The sequence below is a fragment of the Colius striatus genome, chromosome 12 (assembly GCF_028858725.1).
Source record: "Colius striatus isolate bColStr4 chromosome 12, bColStr4.1.hap1, whole genome shotgun sequence".
NCBI classification, from domain to species: Eukaryota; Metazoa; Chordata; class Aves; order Coliiformes; family Coliidae; genus Colius; species Colius striatus.
The window spans coordinates 1,556,185-1,582,125 of NC_084770.1; the positions used below are offsets into that span (position 1 = coordinate 1,556,185).

General features: G+C 45.8%; 1 protein-coding gene across 8 annotated transcripts in view; it reads right to left on the reverse strand.

Annotated features, from left to right (window-relative positions):
- DGKD (diacylglycerol kinase delta) overlaps positions 1 to 25,941 on the reverse strand; it is a 70,999-nt gene that overhangs the window by 18,384 nt on the left and 26,674 nt on the right. For 2 of the 8 annotated variants that reach the window (XM_062005688.1, XM_062005697.1), the window contains exons 4-15: positions 10,589 to 10,693; positions 9,639 to 9,771; positions 8,702 to 8,808; positions 8,030 to 8,155; positions 5,763 to 5,865; positions 5,138 to 5,300; positions 3,135 to 3,243; positions 2,253 to 2,392; positions 1,776 to 1,860; positions 1,119 to 1,213; positions 920 to 1,019; positions 510 to 783 (exon numbers count right to left, since the gene is read on the reverse strand). In XM_062005688.1, coding sequence (XP_061861672.1) covers positions 510 to 783; positions 920 to 1,019; positions 1,119 to 1,213; positions 1,776 to 1,860; positions 2,253 to 2,392; positions 3,135 to 3,243; positions 5,138 to 5,300; positions 5,763 to 5,865; positions 8,030 to 8,155; positions 8,702 to 8,808; positions 9,639 to 9,771; positions 10,589 to 10,693 — 1,540 coding nt within the window. Of the gene's footprint in view, positions 1 to 509; positions 784 to 919; positions 1,020 to 1,118; positions 1,214 to 1,775; positions 1,861 to 2,252; positions 2,393 to 3,134; positions 3,244 to 5,137; positions 5,301 to 5,762; positions 5,866 to 8,029; positions 8,156 to 8,701; positions 8,809 to 9,638; positions 9,772 to 10,588; positions 10,694 to 11,474; positions 11,532 to 15,528; positions 15,607 to 18,643; positions 18,766 to 18,790; positions 18,869 to 20,192; positions 20,409 to 22,335; positions 22,371 to 25,941 lie in introns of those variants that run through there. The other 6 variants (XM_062005693.1, XM_062005691.1, XM_062005692.1 and 3 more) reach the window with 6 other exon arrangements.

Sequence of the window (25,941 nt, forward strand, 5' to 3'; positions counted from 1 at the left end):
AGTATTATAACACTTTCCCAGTGACAAAGGCTAAGAAATGGCTGCCCTCTCCTGCTGTTGTGCCACTGCACTGTTTTGCTGAACTCTAAAAATAATACAGAGACTTCTGAAACAACCCAAGTTAAAATACTTAACATGCTTTGTTCCCCAAGTACTTTCAGATCTGTTTTACAGCCAGGCCACACAAACTGCTGCTCTGACACAATTGTGGTTTGGGTGGGGACAGACGGGAAATGCAAATGGACCCACTGTGGGAGGGCAGCAACTTCCTAAACCAGCCCTATGGGAGAGAACTACCTTCAACTTCAGGCTCATCCAACCAAGCAATGCTCCCAACAGGTGGGCTTGGCAGAGATGCCACTGCCACTGAACAGGCAGGCTTGCTGAATAGCTCCTCGAGCTCAGGACAGCTGTTTTTCATCAAGAACCCAACTCCTCTCTGGAATAAAAGCAATGTGTCCTTCTCAAGAGCCTGCACGCAGTCAGCAGCAGGAGTCCCAAGAGCTCACCTTTCTCTGCATGCTCTATTATCTGCCGAATGGCTTTTTTCAGGCTGTTGGCTCTCAGCATGAGCTGCTCCCGGGGACGGAACAGCTGCGGCCGTGCAGGACAGGCCGAGCCCACCGAGCGCTCGCTGGAGGAATCGCAGGCGCTGCCTGAGCCATCCCCATCCTCAGTCTCCTCTGCAATGGTGGGAGGAGGGTTGGGCAGAGATGAAGATGCCTGAGATTCATCGTTCAGTGTCTTCAGCAATGAGTCCAGCTTCTCCTTCAGGACAGAGCACTACAAGATGAACGTTTGAGTGGAATGAGCAGCTCATTCTTTTAGTGCCTGCTCAACTGCTGCTGTCCTGGTTCTCTGGAAACAGAGCAGTTTTGCACTTCAGAGGTAGAAACTCAAATAACTTTTTCAGTTTTACCTTCCTGGCCATGACCTCTGATTCCTCTGAGCTTTCTGTTGCCTTCTCATAGGCTTTCCCTACTCGGGCCACAAAGTCCTTCACTGTCTCACAAAGCACCCTAGACAAAGACAGGAGTGAAAACAAAGTCATGCAAGGATTATCTCAGGCTTTTCACAGTTCAGCTTTCACTTGGAGCAGTTGCCCTCTAAGTACTAACTTGGCTGAGGAGATGACCACTGAGTGTTGGTCAGAAGTCAAAATTTTGGACAAATGAGCAGCCACAGAGTCTTCATAGAAGAGAATCTTCTGCACCTGGTGACAATAAGAAACAAGCCACTGGAGTGCTGCTTCTCAGCATTACAACATATGCTGTGTATCCCCAGAGAGTACCTGTCATTCTACAGGTTCTTTTTGCCCTGGAAAGTTCATGGTCCAGGGCTCAGTTACTCATTGAAACCTGAATCTGACAAAGAAAGTAACTCTGAACCTAGAAATCAGCAGCAGTGCAGTTATTTCATCAGATCAGAGTCTCTGATCAACCATGGATCTAAAACTGTTTTTTGGGACTCCTATGCAGCTTTCCACAATTTCAACAATTTGATGTCACAGCAGTGAATAAAAGTCAATAATTTCCTCTCTGTCCTGTCCCAAAGCATCTTCCTCTCATCCCTCATTATGGCTGTTGCCTGGTAACCCAGCCCCTATTCTTCTCCATAATACTGCATCAACCTAAAGCTCCCAGACCTTTGTAGCTCCTGCTACAACCAAGTCATGGCTCAGGCCTGCTCCATCTGAGCTCACCCAATGCCTCCTATCCCATCTGTTCTGAGGCTGCTGCTCCCCAGTCCCCTGCCCTCCACGTCTCCTGAGGTACCTCAGAATCCTCACTGAAATCTTCAGTGACTGTGGAAGTGGAGGCCTGGCGAGGCAGTTTGGTTTCATACACCATGATGCTCCACCTGTTGAAAAGGAAGCGTCATACTTGACACTACAAGGCAGATCATTTCCTCCTTTATCCAAAGGACATAACAGGTTAGAACCTCAACGCAGAGCATATTGCACTTTGGCAGGGGCATGACTGGAAGTCAGAGTTGCAATGGAACCGCTCACGGGCTGAACTAGGGGAAGAGGGACAGATGACACTGTGAACAGCACAAGGAACACCACAAGTGTGTTACCATCCAGAAAGTTCCAGAGCTCCAGAGAAATCTCCTTGTCTGGAAGTTTCCCAACCTGCCTGGACACGTTCCTGTGCCCCTGATTGAGGGGAAGCTGCTTTAGCAGGGAGGAGGGCTGGATGAGCTCTAGAGGTCCTTTCCAACCCCTACCATTCTGGGATTCTCTCACTCACCTATCCAGCATTTTGGTACTGGCCCTCTCCAGCTTCTCCAGGATCTGTGGGAGCTGGGTATCATCATCACAAGCAGAGCCCCAGCCCAACACACGGGCAAGGTCATTCCCTGTTCCCAAGGGCAGCACTCCCAGCTGGCACTGTGTCAGAGAAAAGGAAACCAAAACTGATACTCAAATGGGAAAACACAAGCCACAAACAGCCACAGAACTGATTCCTTACACAGACCATGTGCTGAGAAACAGCTAGTCCCAGGGTGTGGAGAAGGTAACTGGATGGTGAAAACAGCCAGAAGAGCATGCAAGTAAGGAAAAAATTCCTCTCTTTTGAAGTTGAGAGAGAAGCATATTACTGCTATCACTCCAAGGGGCACCCTGCTAAAAGTAACTCCTTGTACTTGTATTTATGTAACCATCAGGTGGTGCTACTGCTTTCCTGTAAAGTTGGTATAGACATTTCCAAGACAAAATGGAAACTAATGAAACAGTGTGTGATATCCCTACCCCAGTGAAGTTTCTGTCCATCCCAAGACTCAGAAACTACACCACGACTAAGGGGAATAGACACGGAGCATAACCCTTGTGGAACTCCCAGCTCCACAGCTGCAGCCCTTTCTGAGTGAAGTCTCTCCTGGCAATAGAGCAGCAGTAACTCAGAGGTACTCCAAAAGCTGGATCCTATGAGAGGAAGCTGTTGTGGCACACTGGAGATAGGACTAATGAATTAGTCCAGCACTGCTCCTTGCAAAAAACCACTGCAAGGAGCCTGCTGCGGTAAGCCTTCAGAGGCTTCAGTCCCCAGGCAAAATACATCTTTATGATCAAAGAAAGTCCTCTTCAAGCCATGCTGTTGTTATTAAGTGATTCTTGCACGGGCAGGTACCTGTTTGTGAAGATTGAGGGTATCGATCTCGGAGAGAACCCAGCCAACGCTCCCGTCCCCACCGCAAACCAGAATCCGGAACGTGTCGAATTTCTGGAACAGGCGTAAACTGTGCAAAAGGGGAAGGAGAGCAGCAAGAGGGAAGAACAATCAGCTGCTACAGAAAGGAATGATACATGATTCCACCCTAGGTGATAAACAGGGCAGGTTTGCTTCAAGTAGGCTCTGGTTTCGGAATGAATACAGGCAGCTATCAGACTGCAGATGAATTAAAGTGACTACAAAGAAGGAATTATAACTACAGCTAAGCAGCTCAACAATGGCTATTCACTACAGAAATATGGCCCAGGCATACTCCTCTACTAAAGCAAGGCACTTTTGTCTGAACAGAAGAGGAAAAAAGCATTGAATCTACTGAATTAATTCCTTTTTTGCAGATTTGCTGTGTTCAGCCTAACACTAGCTATTTGTCACTGTTTGGAGTGCTCTGATGTCACTGCCTTTGCACTCAAGGCCACACCAATTAAAGCAAAGCAAAGCTCAAAGAGTGGGAACTTTATGCAGTCATTCAGTAAGGAGACAACTATAAATAGCATGTAAAACTTCACAAACTTTAGCCTTTCTTCTGGGAAAGTAACATAAATCAATGTTCTGGCACCTTCTCTGTCCTGCAGGCAGCCAGGCAACTCACCAGCAAGAGAAGTGTGACTATCTCTATTGACTCTTTCCAGAACATTAAAAACAACCTCTCCTTCAGCTGTTTGGAACTGTGCCTCTTACTAAACATCTCATCACAACTATTGCCTGCTTTTATTTTGGTTTTGTACCTGTTTGGTATGTTATGATCACCTAAGCAGGATTTGCTGTGGTACATTAAAATCTTTCTTCCTTAAAGCATTGCTGCCACACAAAAATGGCTATCAGAAGTGACAACACCTTATGGCACAGTTTGACTGGCACCACCTGAGAATAGTTACCAAGAAGCAGCCTGGACCATCATTTGCTTTTTAAGAAAGCATTGAAAAGCAGCTGTTCTAGAAGTATGCATCACAGACCAGCAAAATAATGGCTCCCTCCCTTCCCCTCTTTCCTGCTTTAAAGTACAATTCCTGCCCACAGTCAGTCAAACTGGGGAAGAAGAAAAATGTTTCATTTGAAATGTTTTTATAAACTCTTTCTCAACCTGACACATCCCCTGGACAGCACACTGCAGTTTTAAAGTCAGTGTTCTGCAACACACTCTGACAAGGAACTGCAACAGTTCTCAGGAGAGTAGAAACTAATGATCCCTCTCCCAGGAGTGGACAACCCCAAATTCAGCACCCTGCACCTACAGGTCTTACAGACAGAATTTGGAGGCACATTTAGAAAAACAGGAAGGAAATTCACCTTGTGTTGGCTCTTATTATTAGAAGCACTCACTCATGACACAAGTTACTCAAATACCATGCAACGGAAAAAACATTTGGAAGGGGGTAAACCAGACACCAAGCTTTTGTTTAAGGAGACTTGCAGAAACACACTGAAAGAGTTTATTCCACAGCACTCACTTTTTTTCTTCCTTTTAACCCAAGATATTTTAGTGTAATATGGTAAACAAGTCTGAAATGTCATCTAGATCCCAGGGCTGAACCAACTTTACCAAAAGCACTCATAAGAGATGCTTTCCCAATATCACCATAAAGTCTTTAGGAAGCCTCAGGTACTTCCCAGGTGAGTTACTTCTGGATAAATCCACTATCATTTACTATCTGTGACGTTTGTCTGTTCATCCAATTTAACTGAAGTTAACTTTAATAGTGCATCAGGATGTCTGTTACAAGTCTGTTTGCTAACAAGTTATCTTCTGGATTCAAGCTCTCCATGCTTGGTCTTCTTGCAGGGCAGTGTTTCTGAGGAATAGGTTCCTTGTTATATTTGAGGATGAGTTTATAAACAAATAAATCACTTGTACTTTCCCAGTATTTACAAGGAGTGAGTGCTTCCACAGAATATCTGCTTACCCAAGGTGAGGTCCTCCATTCATGAGGTCAAAGACCTGGGCTGGATTCAGTAGCTGTTTGAATCTTCGTAGAAACTTCACACCTTGGTTGTCTCCACTTTTTGAGTTAACAAAGACCAACAAAGGGCTTGTGCAGGAAGGGGGACAAGTAGCTTTCCAGAAACCTGTTGAGGAAAAGGTATGAGAGATGGAAGAAAAGCCGAGAGATGTGAAGCTGCCCGTGGAGACGGAGTGAGAAGAGCAACACCACGCCAACATCACTATGAAGAACATAATACTGCCCTTGTGCTTATGGCACTCACTAGGCAAATGCCAAATGTGCAGAGCCCTGAATCCAGCACAAAGCACACCTCATGCTGCCAAATGGCACACTTGCCTCCTAGCAGTATGCCAAATTTTTCAGCTTCCCCAGCCTTCCCAAACTGCCGCTGCAACACAGTTGTTCTCAACAAACTTTAACAGCTGCAGCTTAGCAAACACTGACAGTACAGGGTAACAGGCTGAGTGACGACGCAAAGCAAACAGTTCTCTGCCACATTTCACCAGTGTCTTCCCATTTGGAATTTCAGCAACACCAAAAGCAACATTTGCAGTTGACAGAGTTAGCTGAAGAAGGCACTACTTACCATCTGAATCAATGCTGTTAAGGGCAGTAGGAGGAATGACAGATACTTTGCACAACCCAAGAGGGCACTTGTTTGGCAACAATTCTTTACATGCTGTATGTACCTGGAAACATCACCAAAGAAAAAAGTCATTGGAACCCTTTTGGTTTAATGCACAAAGACACTGGTGCAACAAGAAGCTGTAAAGGAAGAGCAAGAAAGGGAGAATCACAGAATTGCTTTGGTTGGAAAAGACCTTTAAGATCATCGAGTCCCAGCCCTGCCCTCACCCTGCCCAGCCCAGCACTGACCCACAGCCCTCAGCACCTCAGCCCCACGGCTTTGGGATCCCTCCAGGGCTGGGCACTGCCCCAGCTCCCTGGGCAGCCTGGCACAGGGGCTGACACCCTCTCAGGGAAAAAGTTCTGCCTCAATCTATACCTCCACTGGGGCAACTGCAGCCCATTTTCTCTTGTCCTGTCATTCACTGCTGGACAGAAGAGACTGACCCCAGCTCCCTGCAGCCTCCTGTCAGGGAATTGCAGAGGGTGCTTCTGTCTCCCCTCAGTCTCCTCTTCTCCATGCTCAACACCCCCATTCCCTCAGCCCCTCCCCAGCACCACGCTCTGGCCAGGCTCCAGCCCCTCAGTGTCCCTGTGGCAGTGAGTGAGGGGCCCAGCACTGAGCACAGCCCTCGAGCTGCAGCCTCACCAAGGCCCAGCACAGGGGACAATTACTGCCGTGGTCCTGCTGCCACACCACATACAAGTCAGGATGCCACTGGTCTTCTTGGCCACCTGGGCATGCTGATCATAGGATCACAGAAGGGTAGAGGTTGGAAGGGACCTTTAGAGATCATCTACACCAACCCTCTTGCTAAAGCAGATTCACCTAGATCAGGTCAGACAGGAACATGTTCAGGTGGGTTTTAAAGCCCTCCAAGGAAGGAGCCTCCACCCCCTCCCTGGGCAGCCTGTGCCAGGGCTCCCTCACTCAAACACTGAAACAGTTTTTTCTTATGTTTAAATGGAACATTTTGTGTTTCAGCTTCTTTCCATCACCCCTTGTCCTGTCGCTAGACAACAGAAAAAAGTGATGTCCCAGCCTCCTGACCCACCATTTAGATGGCTCATGTTCAGCCACTGTTGATCAACACTGCCAGGCCCTTTCCCTCCAGCAGCTTTCCAGCCCCTCTGCCCCAGCCTGGAGCACTGCCTGGGCTTGGTGAGGCCCAAGGGCAGGATCCTTGCCCTTGTTGAACCTCATCCCATTGCCATCTGCCCATCATTCCAGCCTGGCCAGAGCCCACTGAGAGCCTTCCTGCCCTCAAGCAGATCTACACACCCACGAATCCAAGGAAATATTAACTGATTATGTTACTGTAAAGAATGATCTAACCAGAATCTTCTGCTAATTATCCTCTTTCCAGTAGTATGCACTTTTTGTGCCATTTGAATATCTGAGACTATTACTTTAAGTACTGAGATGGCTAGATGACACATTCTGTGGCTTTAAGAGGTCTCAGGCATTCTGCTTTCACAATTCTAACCTCAGTTGAGAGACAAAAAGTAGCAAAAATAAGCTTGGAATTCAATAAAACAAGAAAGCAAAAAAAGCAGCAGTAAGACATAAGGGATATGTGAGGTAAGAGAAGAAGGGATTAATCAAGCTACCTAAAAAAGGAATTATGGAGTAGGGCACTTCAGTAATTTGTGGTAACTCAAGACTGCAAGACAGAGGGTTTGCTTGGGGTTTGAGTCCCCACAGTACAAATTGTGATACTTCTCTTATTAATACTATAGACAATGGAAACACAGCAAGATCTGCATCACTACAGTGGTTAGGCAAGAGAAACCCACTGCAATAGGAAGGGAACTTGCTACTGTAAAACAGTTTAGTATTCTTCATTGTCTTTTTTTTTGTGTAGCTTTTCAACATGCAGAAATGACAAACAATGGCTCCTTAAAACCCAGGATCTGAGGCATGGATTCACATCTACTGTAATTGGATTCTTCTATGAAAGCTCACTATCAAAAGAAAAGGAGCTTGCAGAGAAGCCAGATATTCATGTCAGCTCTTTTGCTGCACTGGAGTGATACTTTTCAGCACAAACTGAAATTTCTATCTCTTACAGGCTGATTATCATCTGGAAGAAGAACAATGAAGCCCTTCATGGCAAATACTGACAGCATGTCTAGAGATCTCAAGACAGTGTTGTTAAAAGCACACACCAAAGAGCGGATCAAAGACGACCCTTTTGCTGGAGGGATGATGTTTACTCGACTCACCATGGCTTTGCACCAAAGGCAGCGCCAGTCCTGCAGACGTAGGACACTGCCACAGGTTTTGTCACACACGGTGCATTTGGCACTCACAGGCAGGTTTCCTTCCAGCCACTGGTGTGGCATCGAGATCTGCAAAAGGTACAGAGGGAAGCAATATGGACTTTCCAGAGTGTAACCCAAGGGCACATGATGCCCTGTGGCACTGAGATATAGAGAGGCAAGTGTTGATATGAGCTGCTTAGACAGCAAAGGCAGTTTCCAGAAAACACCTGAGAACTGTCTTTGGCATTTTACAACACTCTCAAGCACAAAGAGACCAGGTGACTTGCCCAAGGCTACAGGAAACATTGTCTTACACCAGACACCCCATAAGCTAAGGTACTGTTTCAATCACATTATCCTTCTTTTGCAAAAACTCAGACCAGCTTCCCTGTGCCTCCAATTATTTAATGTCAACTCTCCCAGTCCACAGCAGGAGTCTCTTCCCATTAACGAGTCCTTGCTACCCTGGTTGGACTTCTCACACAGGATTTCATGCTCTGACAGTGAAGGCCTTTCCCACATCATCAACACATAAAGGCAGAACCTGCTATCTGTAGAGTGGAGAAAGATGCAGAGCACATGCCAGTGCTTCCACATCAAAACAATGCTAGCAGAGTTAAAACTAATGCCTACCCCATCTTCATCCTCAATGATGTCCTTCCCAATAGAGGCCAGAGTTGTCCACTTGCAGTTGTTGGTTGCCCGCACAGCACACCGCTTGTGGGCTTTAAACTTGCACACTAGAGGGGAAGAGAAGAATATATTAGTCTTGCCTCAGAGATGTAATGTGGCAGTCTGTGCAAAAGCTTTCCCAAGAGACCATATTTGGCTCCAGAAGCAAGCATGGGCACACACTACCCCTGCTAGCACTGCCAAAACTATCACCTCTGAGCATGCTGAGCAAGATGAGCTAGCTATTAATTCTTGCCTTGTCACTTCTGCCAGCTGCTTGTACAGAGATGAGTTACCACCTTGTTAAATTTGACATGATTTACATAGCCATACACTCCTGCATCCTTTTACACAGCGTGGGTGTGATCTCACTCACACCAGAAGTATGAGCCGTGTGCAGCCAGGCATGTCTGCTATGCCAAAGCTGAAAAAGAATAACCTCCTGGCATTCAAACACTAAACAAGGATGTTCTTACAAATACTAATGTTCCTATGATCAGGAGGACTCTCAGGAATATTCTGGTACCTCGAGAGGTACACACCTGATCACTTCACAAGTGTGACTTTAATAAGGGGTGGCAGTATTTGGGTATATGGGAAAACAATAACCAGCTATAATAACTGTGAGGCCCAACACTGTTCTTCACATCCTGTTCTTGACTTCTGCAAGAAAATTGTCTCTGAAGCCAAAGGGATTCATGAGCAGAGTTTTGATACCAGGTGCAGGGACACTTCCAGCCTCATGCACAGCCTGTAGCTCTCCCAGGTTTATTACACAGCATTTTTCGACATCTTTTTGCAGACTGTTAACAACATTCCTCTTAAATTACCTCTGGAACGTGGCACTGAGCTATAAAGACTCTGCTCCCAAAGCAAGAGATGGGAAAGCATGCTTTACCTTCACAGGAGAGCCCATGCGAGGTGACTCCAGACAGAGCCTCCCGACAGACGTTGCAGTAGGTTGGCCGAGCGTGTGAGCAGGCGTACCAGTTATGCATCCCTGAGAAATGGTCCATGCTGTACTGAGTAGACTAAAGGGAAGCAACAAGACTTTATTTTCCTTAAAACAAAGACTTGCACGTAGCAGTCAGGAAAGACAGAAACAGAACACTTTTTTACTAGGGAAGAGTAGGCCACAGGCAGTTTATACACACTAGCTGTAACTCCAGGTCTTTAAGCCAGAAGAAACTACTTGAATAAGCAGACACACCTTCATTCCTGCTCCTCTCCTGCCTCCCATCCCTGCTCACTGCAAGTGTGTGCAGGCAAATGAACTGGAGAATTCATCTATTGGAGAGCTGAGCCTTCCCTTCCCCATTTTTCCATTGGATCAAGTTTTCAGCAAGATCAGTTCCCCAACCTGGTTTATTGTGTAGCAGAGGAATGCTTGTGTCAGCATAAGGGAGGAGATAACAGGGAGACAGGTCTCACAGTGTGGAAAATGCAAGACAGCTTCTTTGGGTGGCAGTGCTGGTCTAACTACAGCCCCAGAAAGCAAACAGATGTACTGAAGCAAGCAGAATACCAAGCAGGCACGACATGAATTAGGTCAGGGTAGATAACTGGAGAGCAAAAAGACAATGGGAGAAGTGTGTTTTATAACCTACCCATACTCTGAAAAGTGCTCTCAGGGTCACCAAGGGAGAGCACACAAAGCCAAGGGAGAGCACCCAAAGCCAAGAGCATCCATTGGAGATTTGGGATAGTTTTTACAGAAGGCCTAACACTACACCCATGATAGTAAAAAAACCCTACTTTACAAAGCACTGGAAGCTGCCTCCAATCTCAAAACGAGCTGTTACTTAGGAGACGAGGCAGGGAGTGCAAAGGAACACACCATCCCGTTACCTCAAAGTGTTCCCGGTTTTGCACAGTCTTCAGCGCCGCAATCCAATCTTCCATCTCCTTCCTGTTATCAGCACAAAGGATGAGCTTCCGACACGGGGTGATAATCTGAAGGCAGAGAGAAAATTCACAGTGTGTATTCTGGGCATGTCAGGGAGAGACAGCAAGAGAACATGTTATCACTAGTGCAGGCTGTTGAAGCTATTTTCAGAGGCAAGGAGCTGCACGACAGACAGAAGATATTTGCACTGTTCTACCCCGTTTCTCTTCCACTGTAACGTACCTTAACTCCTTCATAAATGTTCAGAAGCACAGACATTTTAGCTGTCATTCCCAATACTGAACTGAGTGAAAAAATCTCTCATACACAAATAGTCATAGCACAACTCAATCTCAGAGCAGTAGGAGTTAACATGCCACATGTGCAGCCTCACATAAGTTTCTTTTAGTACTTAGTCACCTTTTAAATTGAGGACATTAAAACACTTTGTTAACAGGAAAACATACCTGTTTCTAGCAATGAATGGATTAGATAACATATCCTGTAACACTGCACTGAAAGTCTGCATAGAGCCATGACAAGTGAGGAGGGAAGAAATCAAATAACATCAGCAATCTGGAAGAGCGATCACTGAACCTTCACGTTTCCTCAGGGCTTGTCCTATGTTTATCACATACAAGAGTTCCCACAAACGTTCAACTAGCAGCTTGGTGTTGTGAAGAGTTTGCCTTCAGCACAAATACTGTCCTTGGTGTGTTTCTGTCCCATGTGTTAGTCGCCCTGTGTTAAATAAAGGGTTCAGTGCTTTTAGGAGTCCAGCAGAAGATGTGCAGGGTGGCTGAAGCTGCCCTCAGCCCAGGACAGCAGACAGGTCTCTGTGCAGCTTACCACCAATGCTCCCTCCTTCTGTCAGATGGCGGCAGCAGAGAGAAATCAAAGCTCTTGACTCTTCAGAGGACCATGTCTGCCGTCCACAGGGCTGGCTGTTTTGACTATAAATCAACCTTTATTCTTCCTAAGACCAAAGTCTTTCTTCCCCACACTGTAGTTATGTTACAAACACTCTTTGAGCATGCCTCTGTACTGACTGCCACCAAACTAATTTCTTAAGTTAGACCAATATCACAGTGTCTGCAAGACCTGGGTTTAAGACAAGTTGCAATAAAGTTGAGCACCATTACCAAAAATCAAAAGGTTTGCCTTTAAGTGAACTCTAAAAACCTGCAGCAGCCCAGACTCTCCTGCATCCTTCTACATTTTGTACATGGACAAAAAAACCAACCCTGTCTACATCATCTGCTTTTCCAGTAGCTTGTACCCTAACATCTGAAATAATGGATTGAAACAAGCTGGGATTGTGCCAGGTTGATGAAGCCCACGTGGCTCTTACCATCCTGCAACCAAAGTCTTGTGAATGAACACTGAAACTCCCCCTCACGTCACCCCAATACATGACCTCTGTTAATTACCATTTTCCAGCCTGTTTCTCACTTCTCTCATTATCATTCATAACAGAGATTAAAGATAAAAACCTCTGAAGTTGAACAGCAAACTTTCAACTTGATGTTGAGGCGCCTCAGGGCACCCTCTAACAAATGGGTATGCAAGATACACCAGTACATTTCTGCCTTATGGTAAGCTTTTCCATTCCTGTAATATATTTCTTTTCATGGGATAAATTGCAGCATTCATGTGCAATAATACTCACTGTATCCAGTGGCATTACCAATACCTAAAAAAAGTATTAAGTAGGCAATTAAAGGCCAGTCAGCCTCACCTCCATCCCTGGAAAGGTAATGGAACAGCTTATCCTGGCTGTCATCTCTAAACACATGAAGGACAATCAGGTTATCAGGGGGAGTCAACATGGATTCACCAGGGGGAAATCCTGCTTAATCAACCTGATGGAACCAGAGAGCCAGTTGCAGGCCTGTGGCCAGTGGGGTTCCACAGGGATGGGTTCTGGGGCCAGTCTGGTTCAACATCTTCATCAGCAACCTGGATGAGGGGACAGAGGGACCCTCAGCAAGTTCCCTGATGCCACCAAACTGGGAGCACTGTCTGATTCCCCAGAGGCTGTGCTGCCATTCAGTGGGATCTCGACTGGCTGCAGAGTTGGGCAGAGAGGAACCTCCTGAGGTTCAACAAGGACAAGTGCAGAGTCCTGAACCTAGGGAGGAACAACCCCCTGCACCAGCACAGGCTGGGGGTGACCTGCTGGAGAGCAGCTCTGCAGAGACAGACCTGGGAGTTCTGGTTGACAGCAAACTAACCATGAGCCAGCAATGTGCCCTCGTGGCCAAGAAGGCCAATGGCATCCTGGGAGGTATTAAGAGTGTAGTCAGCAGGTCAAGGAATATTATCCTCTCCCTTTGCTCTAGTTAGGTCACATCTGGAGTACTGTGTCTAGTTCTGGGCTTCTCATTCAGACGGAGAACTTCCTTCCAGGGAACTTCTGGAGAGACACCAGTACAGAGCTACTAAGATGATGAGAGGACTGGAAATCTCTCTGATGAGGAAAAGCTGAGAGACCTGGAGCTGTTTAGCCTGAAGAAGACTGAGGAGGCATCTTATCAATGCTTATAAATACCTAAAGGGTGGGTGTCGAAGGATGGGACCAGTCTATTCACTGGGCACTACAGAAATAAAGGACATAGGGTAATGGGTACAAGCTGGAGCAGAGGAAGTTCCACTTGAACCTGAGGAGAAACTTCTTTACTGTGAGGGTGAGGGAGCCCTGGCCCAGGCTGCCCAGGGAGGCTGTGGAGGCTCCTTCTCAGGAGGTTCCCAAACCCACCTGGACACGTTCCTGTGCCCCCTGAGCCAGGGGAACCTGCTGTAGCGGGGGGTTGGGCTGGGTGAGCTCTGCAGGGCACTTCCAAACCCCACCATTCTGCAATTCTTTGATTCTCTAATGAATGGAGCTAAATAACTTTTTAAAGCAAGTGTTGGCAATTCATATTAGAAATACAGGTTTGGCATGGAGCATTCTGTTTTGGACAAAACGACCTGCTCTGAATCAATTGTAAGCAAACAGAAATAACTGTTTACCATGTCCTAAAAATAAAAGTTTGAAGAACTCTTTCCCTCACTTTTCTTTTAAACAATTCATGCTCTGATAAAATTTATTCCCAAAGAAGCAATCACAGGAATCTTTCCTTTTCCTTGGGAAAGTGCAAAAGTGGGCAGTTAACTGTAGCTCCATCCAAAACTCTGCTATGTAGGGATGGCTACCCCAGAGAAATCTTTCACAGAGCATGAAACACTCCTGCAAAAAAAGTCAGCATGAAGTTAAAGAAGTATGAGTAGCACCTCTGAAGTCCTGCTAAGAGGATGCAGCTTTTTCCTTGGAGTAAACCCAAGCTCAAATAATTTATTCAGACGGTGCAGGGCCTTGCTTGGTTTTTTTTCTGGCAGCAAAGTCAAGAACATCTATAATTCCATCTGTACACCAGTATCCTATGTAAAGTCCAAATATTCTAGGATGAAGCATCCAAGGTCCTTTCATCGCTTTAAAACCAGGCAGTACTCATAAAGCCCCATTGGTTCACTCCACCAGCCGCCAGCACGCTCTTGGGCAGTGAGGAAAAAGAAAGCAGTTGGTACAATAATTTATGATCATCATCACAATCCATTTCAGAACACTGCTGTTGAGTGCTGTCCCTTTTCCTGTTTTCCTCTCTTTTGTGGGGAGAAAAAAACAACAGGCAAATGCAAAGTATTGGTTTTAAGTCACCTTGGAAGATGTGAAATCTAAAGCTGTGACATCAAGTACAGAAATGCAGACACTGCTTTGCTAAGAATTCATTGCTGAGGCTACTGACCTCCTGGATCACTGGAGAGACTGTCCCATATGGGGAAATCACTAACTCCTTAAGTCACCTACTGCACCGCCTTAAAAATCACAGAATCAAAGAATCACAGAGTCTTAAGGTTTGGAAGGGACCCTGAAAGCTCATCCAGTCCAACCCCCTGCCAGAGCAGAGCCACCTAGAGTAGGTCACAGGGAAACTTGTCCAGGTGGGTTTGAAAGTCCCCAGAGAAGGAGACTCAATAACCCATCTAGGCAGCACTGTTCAGCTGGAAAAGATCTTTTAAGATCAAGCCCAACCACTAGCCTGACACTGCCAAGCTCACCACTAATCCATGTCTCTCATAGAATCACTTCAGTTGGAAAATCCCCACATTCAGTGTTGGACAATCCTCTGTTCAAAGAGCAGAGGTGAGGTTTAGCAGACAAGAGGACAAAGAAAGATTTTCACACTTGAATCATCCAGGCAAAGAGTCACAGAATTGAAATAAAGTGTCTATTGGGTAACTACAAAGCTGCAAATAAAATCTAACTTTGTGCAAGACAAATGTATGAAGAATATTCCCCATTAGTCAGTCCTGAAGCATCATTTCCATTGGGACTTAGTGGTATCATCAGAGACGGGAAATGAAAGAACACAATCTCCAACCTCACTCCTGTCCTAAGAAGGACAAATTGGGACACTTGAGCCTTCACTGGGAAGACAAGATTTTAATGTAACTACCGTAACAGTTCCTCAGGGAAATGAAGAGACCATGCAAAGCTGGCTTTCTGCTTAACATCCAGTTAGACATTTTAAGGAGGACAATGAGGAATCCAGAAACATGTTAACAGGGATGCTTCCTTTGCAGAGTGCTTCAACAGTTCTCCCCTTTCACACAGCCTCATCCACACCCCAGCCAACACCGAGCACCTTAAGGCACTCCTGCCTTCCCTGCAGTCTCCTGTCTGTGCAGGCTGCCACTACACTGGTCCTGAACAAGGGCAGAACTGAGATTAACAGAAACATGCCCTCAGTCACAGAAAGAACACTCCTCCTACCAAGTTTGCCTCCTACTTGAGCCAGTAATTTCAACCCCAGACATCCACCCATTGAAGGACAGTCACGGCGGGAGAAAGGCTACTACATACACTGCGCTCTCTGGACGAGATCGATGATCAATCTAACTCCTCACACCACAACAAAAAAGGATCATTCTTGTCACGTCCAAAAGAAGCCACAGCGATCTTCCCCCTGCAAAGCTGTCCTTTCCCAGCCAGGGAGTGCGGGACGTTTGCTCTCAGCTCCAGCTGCGACGAGCCGAGGCTCTGAACACCAGGCTTGGTTCTCCCTGTTGGCAAGCCTGGCTCCAAATGAGCACGGTCCAGTTATTTTTCAGGTTCCGGCCACAGCTTTTGACCAACATCCTGGAACAGTGTATTCCACAGGATGACCACGCACTAGGTGAAGCAGCATTTCCTTTTATTTGTTCTAAATTTACAAAGCAGTAATGTCATCCAGTGACCTCTTGTTCTCATCTAAATGGAGAGCACAAAAACAGCCATCTGATTGCTCTGCAGTTAGGATGGGGGCTGCCTTCTTAGGAGCTTAAAAAAAACCCCACAATAAAAAGTCTTAAGACTTATTTATAATCTCATACATTTTTGGCCTGTTTGGGGACTGGCACAACTCAGTGTTCCAGTCCTGACACAGCTCAGGATTTTATCTAGATAGGAGCAATTACGTAAATTAAAAGTGCTTGTTCTTCCTAAAAAGGGAATATTAACAACTCACACGCTTCTTTGATCCTCAGTGCCATCATCAGTCTTTCGAGTGTGGTTCTTTAGATTTCACTCCTTAGGAGGAACTGGATGCCCAGATACTCACTACATGGTAACTTTACGGAGCCCTAATGCTGACCAGCAAACAAGCTCAACAACCATCATGGGGGAAAAAAAGCTGCCAATGCCTCTAATCAATCCTGGAGAGCCCTAAGGGAATGGCAGGAACACGTGCAGATATTTCAAATCAGGATACCAGTTAATTTACAAACTCCTCACTGCATGGGAAACCCCAGGAGTATCTCTTTTTTTGTGGGAATTATGGTGACAATCAACTACCCACCAAGTTACCTCATGGCAGAGCTATGTGCCCTCTATGCAGATAAACCATCTCAAGCCTATTAGAGGAACTCTGGATTTTCCAGCTTGCTCACTCTACATCTAAAATAAAATCTCAATCTGAAAAAAGCCATGCCTTCATTGGCTGTCTTGTGCAAATACTGATACTGCCCTGACACCACTCCAAAATTTAGCTTCGTGTCCTCTGAACACATACCCTCTTACCAGCTGTTAACCCCCATCCCTCATACTGACCCCCACTCCCCTGGCCAAAACTCACAGCGGTTCAGTGACATTTCAAACCAGGCCAGCTGGCAAACAACAGCACCAACCAAAGAAAAATTCTCATTCCACATTCTAAAAATGGCCTGGCTGTCCCTGGATGTTCCTTCCCCAATGAACAGCTGGGAATAACTGGATCAGAAAGGCAGTCCAAAAAAGACTCCTAATATTAGACCAAATTTTAAATAGAAATCTGCTATACTTCACCCCTCGGTGTTTTGCTGTACTGAGCAACCTTCCTCCAGTCAACAGAGCATAAACTTCATTCTCTGGTCTCGTTGCCATTAAAGACAAAGTTATCATCTCTGCTCACTTCCTCTTGCAGCACTTTCCAGCTGCCCAGAAACTTCTCAGCAAAATAGTGACAGTCTGGCCAAACACACGTTGGGTCTGTTTCTTATCAGAGCAGATCTGGTGAGCTCAGTGACCACAAAAGATGGCAAAACAAGTTAAGATCACAGTGGCCCAATCATAGAGCTGGCTGAAGAAATGCTGTGGGGGAGAACAGGGCAGGGGTGGCATACAACTTTACTAAATATAGCTTTTCTGATGTGAGACATTTCTCAGAGTGGCCAAAAGCAGAGTATGAGAACACCTGCTCACTCTGACTGCTTCCTTTTACTCACATCCTGCTCAAACGCAGCCTCATTTTCAAAGGTGCTACCATAAATCCCCCAACGAGATCCTGGGTTATTCCAAACAGCTGGTGACTTGGGTACAGAGACAACAGGAATTCCTGGAGCTCAAAAGACCTAGGAACTGCAACTAGAAAAAAGTCAAATAGCTGCGAGAGCGGTGCTGGCACAGGCAAAGCTTCATCTCGAGTCACACGAGGCAAGGGCAGGGAACCTGATGTCCACCACCTGCAGCTAACGGCTTCCTAGCTCTGCTTTGGACACTGAACTAAGCTCTTGTACCCTACGACCCCAAAAACTCAGGAAGGCAGATTGGATGGGGTGTTAATGGGGACCCAGCCACTTTATCCGCTACATCTCCCGTTCCAGCTACAGTGGCAGCAAAATGAACACTGGCACACGTTCAAACACCTTGCCTGTGCCCACCACCAAGGTTCACAAACCAGCAAAGTCCCCGTGTGTTTCAAACACCATTGTTGAACTCGGAGAGGGTACAGTGGACTAAGTGTGGATGAAGCAATGCTGCTCCCTCAGCAAATACACCTGGTTACAAAGAAGACTGTGAAAAGGGGAGAAGATAGGAAAATGAAAGTGTGAGTTTCAGATTCAAATCATTTCTTTAGACTTAAAATCTTAAAAGCCTCTCTCATTGATGTCAGCTTCTGAAACAACCTGGATTGAGCCCTAGGCCAGCAAAGCCCTGGACAGTGAATCACTGTGATTCTGGTAGGTCTCTATAGTTTGGAAGAGAGAACTAATACAAGTATCCATGCTTAGAGTCATGAGGGACCGAGGCTTGCCTCCCTCCACAGGCAGCATACTTCTTCCAATTTGCAATTCTGCTTTCAGCAGTTTTGCCAACAAGTTCAGTCCTGTTAACTCACTGCAGAGGTCAGGAAGAGCTCTGTAGAATTGCACCTATTCTCTTTCCTCAAAACCTGGATGCCACTCCGAAGGGGAAGGAAAAAAGCTTTTCATATGACACTGGAGGAATGCACCAGTCTTATATTTACAGTGCAACATCTTCATTTCCTGCTAAAATCTTCCACCTATGGAAACTCTCATTTCCACCAAAAAAGAAGTCATTGATATTCTTATAGTTGTGCCAAATTCTGCCTTCTTTTTTTTCTAATAGCAATAACAAGATCTTCCTCAAAGCCCTAAATGCCCAAATCTCTGCTTGTGCTCCACCAGGTATTTCATCCTCAACTTCCACATGGTTGTTTTACCTTAATTTTCCATCTGTCAAATCCAGGACAGCTCATTTCCATAGGAGAGCAGGTACAGGATGTGGTGCGGTCTCTGTAGAACCATTTTTGCATTATTAGGTTCATTCACCCTGCAGTATGTACCTCATCTGCCAGTGGGTTACACACCTGCATTTTCTCTGAGGACCGTCCTTGGCACTGATGGCCATGATGCTGTGCCCACAGACCAAGTGCAGCTCCTGCTGACCCTTCGCCTGTGCTCTCTCCTTCCCAATGCTGCAGAGGGAAAGCAGCCCAGACAGATCATTCCCTGGGAAAATTATCATCTCTCATACCAGGGTCACATTCCTACGTGCTTCTGGAAACTGTTCCTAAACAAGTCACATTCCTGGTCTTGGCAATTGATGAGAGGAGCAAAGAGAGGATTTCAGGACTTCTGCAACCACTTAACAGATGTCGAAACCTACAGTTCCTAAGGAGGTCTTTGTCGCTGTTACCAGGTAAGAAATGCAGACAGTCCTGGTAATTTGTGCATATTAATCACCCAAGATCCACAAGAATGAAGCAGCTCCAAAGGGGAACCCAGAGGGCTGCTATGCCAAGTGCCAGAGCATCTTAGCACCGCTGCATTATCCACCCATCCTCCACTTCGTGCAGCTGATGCACACACACATCCCTTCTTTGTTTGCCAAAGGACACAATCCTGCCAGGAGAAAAAGAGTTCCCAAAGAGAACAAGCCTGTTCAGAAAGGGCAGCACATCTGGGAAGGTAAAGGATAATTGTGAGGCACCTTCCTAACTCGCTCAAACAGAAGCAAACCCGTGAAGAACAGAGGGACAGGTCAATATTCCCCAGAGCTGCTGCCTCAGGGGGCTTATGCTCAGCAAGGCTTGCAGCTCACAGGACTGAGCAATAGAACACCTTGTCACTAACAGGAAAATGACCTGTTACTGACAGATTATTGTTGGTAACAGCTCCTCATAGCCCCCTAACCTCTGTTGAGTTGAAAAGAAGCTGGTAGATAGCACAAAAGGAAATCAATAGCTTTGAACAGCTTGATGAACCCAGTGGCTTTCCACACTGGGACAGCAGGCAAAAAGAACTCCTGCTTCATGCACAGCAACAGTGAAACCCTAACAAGAACCACAAGTTGGGAGACCTCATTTCTGCAAATAGCAAGCCTCTCCCTGCCTGTCAAAATGATCAGAGCAAATATGTGCATAAAAAGAAGTCTTTCTTCTTCTAGAACAGCTCCCATGTAAAACTGAAATCATTATGCTCTTAAACGACCTCCTGTTTACCACAAGTTGTTCTGCCTTTGTGTCCTCACCTGGAAGGGGAAGAAGATGTTGGAATCTGCAGCCTTAGCAGGAAGGTAGATAACACACCAACACAGCACAAAGAGATTATCGAACAAAAGCTCCCAGTGTCCAGGTGCTAAGGGCAATAACAAACACAAATTTCAAAGCAGTAAACCTCCCCCTAGGCAAACAAAAGCTCGTCACAAACAACCACCTTCACTTTCCAGCTCTCCTGCCTCACAATACAACACATAAAGCTCAGTCTGACCTCTTTCTCTTGCAGCAGCTTCATCTTTCTTAAAAAGTCCCAGCATATTTTGGGGTCATTCTGTAACATACAGTAGCAACTGCCAGATCTCTCCACCCACAGCAACTTCTTCCAGATTCTCTAACTCTTCTTTCATGTTTATCCTCTATTCAAAGGGTTTTCTCCAGGTTTTCCTCTGGTTTGTGCAAGCAGACTAATGACCAGATCCTGCAGGATTAAGAGTCCTAAAAATCCTTGACATGAAAGGATTTTAAATCACTATTTTCACTGACTAAGGGTGACTCAGAATGGTCTGTTTACCAAAGGGCCTTTTCTCAAGCAGAAAAAAAAAACTTGCCCTGAAGTCTGGATTACAAACTACTAAAATAGCAAAGTGTTTTGAAACTGCAGCAGCTCTGACAGGAAACGGGACCCAACTGCACTCAGGGAGGTGGGGAAAAACAGCAGTGACTGCACATGGCAACTCATGGCTCATATTTTCACTTGCTTATAAAGGAAATTCTGACAAGTGCCAATATAAATAGAGTAAGAGCACTAGCAGAGAGTGTACAGTTCCTCAACGTGTACACACATGGGTGTGGAAGAGACAACAACCCCCGGCAAAGCCCGACTTATGTGCACTCTACTTTTGTCTAATTTAGAGGAGAGAGTTAAATAAGGAGGAGGGAAGAATCAGCTCTTTCATGAGTCCTTCTCTTCCAGTTTTTCCTTTCACCAAACCCCAACAAGGCAACCTGTGCCTGTGTACAAGGAGGAAGGTGAGCAACCAGGACACTTGGTGACTCCCCTGCGTAATTTATGTCCCCAGATTAGTAAAGTCTTTTTATCCACTTCTGAGAGCTGCTGCTTTCCCTCTAGTCACTCATCCCCACGCTGAGGAAGCAGGGGAGGAAGATCCCTTCCCTTGCTAGGAAGCCCAGTGGTTCCCTGCAGCATTTATTCAAGTCTGTCTTTTTCAAAAGGCTGAGGGCAGATTGGAGAACCTGTGCAAGTATCAAACCACACAGATTTCCCCGGTCTCTATCAGCCCAAGCTCGAAGTCCAAGTCTGACTTTCCTGCAAACAGCTTGCAACAAAAGTTCTTATATTCTTTCCTCATAAAAATAGTCACATGGCCTCTCTTGAAGCTTGTATTTTGACCCAGCACAAACAACCTCTGATCTGGGTTCCTCTTGTTTTAATAGTGCCACACAAGCACACAGCTCCTGCACTAGACACAAGCAGCAGACTTTCTGCCTGACATGTAGCTTCATGAGCAGCCCCAGTCACTATTTCAAAACCAAACTCTTCAGATAAGATTTCACTGCTTTTTCTGCTAAAAAGGATACATTTTCACTTGAAAGCACTGATACAAATAATTAATTTGACACAAAACTCACAGAAGAGGCACAGGCACTTTCACTTCATTGTGAACTTAATTTGCAGTCATCAACACCACGCTCTCCCCATCAGAAAGCACCCTCAGCACTTTTGTCTTTGCCCTGTGTTTTTAGGAAAGGTTAATAACTCCAAAATGAAGATTCATGCTACTTCTCCACAGCATCAACGAGCCCTGTGGCGATACAGCAAATCACACATTTTGAGGGAGATCAGTCACATATTCACAAGACAGAAACCAGCACCTTCCCTGCTGAATAAATCCAGTACTAAGCAACAAGGCTGCAATAACAATAAAAAGCGTAGCACACCTCAGGCTTCCGTACAGCTGCAGAAGGACGTTCATCCTGCTTCTCAAAGATGATAGCATGCTCTCACTCAGGAGCACCAGTAACTCCCAACAAGCTCCTCAGCCTACCACAACCATTGTTGCCTCCAGTCATGCATGTGCTCTGAAACAGAGGTACTATTCTAATCTCTATACTTCCTCTCTCCTGTGACATTGGTCATGATGAATCACCAGTTAATAAACACTATTTCTTAACTGATGGGTGCAGCATTTCCAACAGCACCCCAGGCACATTTCCCTTTCACCCCAACTCTGGATAACTCATCTGCATAAATCCACACAGAAGAGAGCATCTGAACAGCAAGAGCCTGTAGCAAACTTATTCCAGTGCACCTGAGCTCCTGATGATCTGCTGTGCTGGCACCGGTGCCACATTTCTCAGTGCTCAGTCCAGAAAACTCACACTCCTGCTCTTACCTTTCACGCTCAATCTTCCTCTAAACTAGTGTCCAGAGTAGCCTACTCCCTCAGAAAAAAACCTACACAGATTGTTTGACATGCCATTAACAAGATTAGTCTCCTCTGTGGTTAGTCTTTCTGAGCTATGTTCCACTGGCCACAAGCTGATTAGCTGTCTGCTTAAGGAGGAGCTGGGATAAGTTTCCTTCTGACGGCAGTGAAGTGGAGAGGCAGGCACTGACTGTAATAATATGCTGTTTCCTGTCTGTGGCTGAGCTGAGAGGTACTTCCCAACAGAAAAGGGTTTACAGGAGCTCAGGAGTTCAAGCTCCACCTCTTCCAGCGAAGAGCCTTTAACTACAGGGGAGGAATAAACAGCACAGCTCCCAGCGCTCAGCAGTGGTGCTCTGGCCAGGCTTCACTTCCACTAAAGCATCAGAAAGAAGAAATCAAACTGCACACATCTTTCTTCCCAGAGAGATGTTTTTCTCCTATGGGATCTCAAAGCTGTGAATAAGCCAGGATGGGAAGTGACTGAGGGTGAGAGGCCACACCATCACACCACCATTTACTCACAGCAACCAGAAACCCTTTACAAAAATGCCACGTGAGGACATGCACCTGGAAAGACCTGATGTCCTTCCTAGGCCCTCTCCTGTTGATGAGGTGTTTTTTTTAAGCATTAAAGAATATCCATTTAAGATTTTTTTTCCTCCTTTAGCTTTATACAAATCCTGCACAAGGCAGGAAAGGATCAAGGAACTGGTAAGGACTCGCTCCATCAGCTGTGCTGACTGCATGGAAGCAGCACGCTTAGTTCAGCTGCCACCTTCTACAACACAGCACATCCTCAGCCAACACGCCGAGCTAACGAGTATGACTTTTTTCACCACATAATCAGTTACAAAAATGGGCCTAAGGACATGACCTCCAGTCCTTTCAGTGACTCTTGAGCAGTTAGCTGTGGTGGCAAAGAGTTGGCCTGAGCAGCAAACAACAGAGCAACTGGTGCTCCCCAATAGGGCAGAATGAGCATACTGGATGGCTCAAGTCCATGAGACAGGTAAAGCAGAGAGAAGTACTTTCAAAACCCAGGCTTGCTGGCATAGTGTAGAGAAAAAAAGACTCCAGGTTTGAAGCATGGAACTTATCTTCATCATATATTTTGTTTTAATGCTCCTAAAGCGGCTGCAGGCTGGTGCATTGAGCAGGCACATCAACAAACCAAGTCACTGTGAAATTGCACTGCCCAAGAAAAAACTGCTCATGGGAACAGCTGAAGTCTCACTGGGAAGACCCAATGTACTCTGTGTGATCCCAAATCATCTGCTTTTCAAGAATCACAGGACATTTTGAGGGTACAGTTGGGAAAGCTTTGCTCAGGAGTCAGCGTCAGGCTTTCACTTCACCCATCCAGTGACGCCAACCTCTGTCTCTTAAGGAGCACAAATCTAGGCACATACTGATGGCAAGAATATAGACTCCCTTTGAAAGAAATGGGTCTGAAGTACCAGGACAACATGGCTATCATTGAATTTAAACCACAGCAGATCCTATCTAAGGCCTTGTGAAAGACAGCAGCCCTAGGAAAAGCCACTGGAGAGAGAGCTATTTGTCAGGTACTGAGGGACCATACATGGAACCAGTCATAGCCCAGGCATTCCAAAAGAATTTACCTTGTAGACAGATGATTTAGAAGGACAGAGATGGTAGAAATGTGACAGAACCAGCAAACAGTCCTTCTGAGAGAAGCCTGGCGTGGGGCTGCTGTGTGATTTGTTCCCTGAGGTTTCCTGCTAAATAACTCTGCAGCCACACTGCCTGACCTAAAGTTACAATAGCTAAACATAAAGCTTTTCCTTACACCTCTCAAGGGACGGAGCTGTACAACATCTTAAGCTTGAAGATGTCCCTAGTCACATGCTCCCAGCCCATTCTATAGTCACATATCCATTAACTCTGGAGTAGCAGTCCTGAAAACAGCCCCCATTGCAAACAGGACACACTTACTGAAGAAATGTATGCAAATCAACTAAGTCAACAGCAGTGGAACCTTGATCAAACACTCTTTAGAGGAAGATGTCCATGTCTTTAACTCACTTTTCTCGTTCTCCTGCCTGCTGACAGCAAAACAATTGGCTATCAGATTTAGGTCTTAAAATGTGTACTAACAGCTCTGTTTTTTAACCTCATTATTTATCCAACAGCTTTTGTCATCTCTGTGCTCTGCTGCCTTCCTGCACTCCTCACTGCCCTTTCACCAGTTTCTCCCCTGACTGGCCACCTCTTATTACCTCTTTGCTTTGGGTCCACGTTGCTTCTTAAAGTGGTTCATCCTGTGTTTTTGTATCCTGCCTCCTTTTTTGGTACCTTAGGAGTGGCATTCACACCACTTGACCTGCAGAATCTAGATATGAAGCAGTACAGAAGCCTGGACAGAGGATGAGTTTCCTCAGAAAGAAATCACTCTTTTGTAAATCCAGAAATACCCGTCTCCACTGAAGAAAACCAGAACATCTAAAGCTCTAGAATAACCATCTGTGCCACACAACACCAAACATTGGTTGTTTTGGTTCAGGATAAAGACTCAATAGCGAAAAAAACCTCTGAATTTTAGAAAGGAATCAAACTGGGGACATAAGGGGGCAAACAGAGTGCTCTCAAAGAAAACCAAGTGAAAACTGCAAGGAATCCAAAGCACTGACAGCAGTGATGTGGCAGATGAAACAGCAACGAGACCAGGCAACCTTCTGATTTCCCAAGTATTTGTACAGCTCATGGTAAACCCCAGTCAAACCCCTCCGTAGGCCACGACAGAAAGAGTAAACAGAAATGATGTTTTTACTGAAGTTTACCTGAGCCCCATGATATAGTGATCAGCTGGTGAAAGTGCAAACTATATGTGCTACTTGAGTGCCAAGCTAAGTGTATACTTTTTACCCCCTAGGGAAGGCAGGGACTGGCAGAGCCTGAGACCATAATCACAGAAGTAACTCATCACTGCTGGACTCAGATAGGGCAATTTGAGAGAGCAAACACACTGTTTCCTCCTGCCCTTAAATACAGTGTCCCTGACAGAAATTACATCTCTCTCAACTACAATAATGAGTAAAACAGTAACAGCACCTTTGCTTACCTGAAAAATCAGTCTTCATTTACACACCAGAAAACCAAGAGAAAACGCTTTATTAACAGGTACCTTGACATTCCTGAAAAAGCATTCCCTACTGAAATCACTGCAGAATCCTCTCTCTGCACGCACACTGACATCAGTATTAACTATCAGACCCAGATGTGTCTTCTACTTGGTCCAATTATGGATGCAGAAAGTGTTTTCTCAGACTTTGAGATAGCGTTGGGCTTTCATCTGGATACAGGGTGGGTGTCATAGCTGGTTTGCACAGGTACTGCAAAGCAAAAGGCTACAGCTCCATAACAGATACATCCTCTCCTAGATGTTTAAAGCAGTGAGGCACTACTGCTGCAGCACAAGGCACACTGCTCAGTCTTGATCACCAGCTGCAGGTCACCATCCTAGAGGATCAGCTTCCTCCCTCCACCTGGACTGCTCCCCTCGTCCCTTGCCTTAGAGCAACACTGCCTCCTTTCTCTGCACCTTCCTCC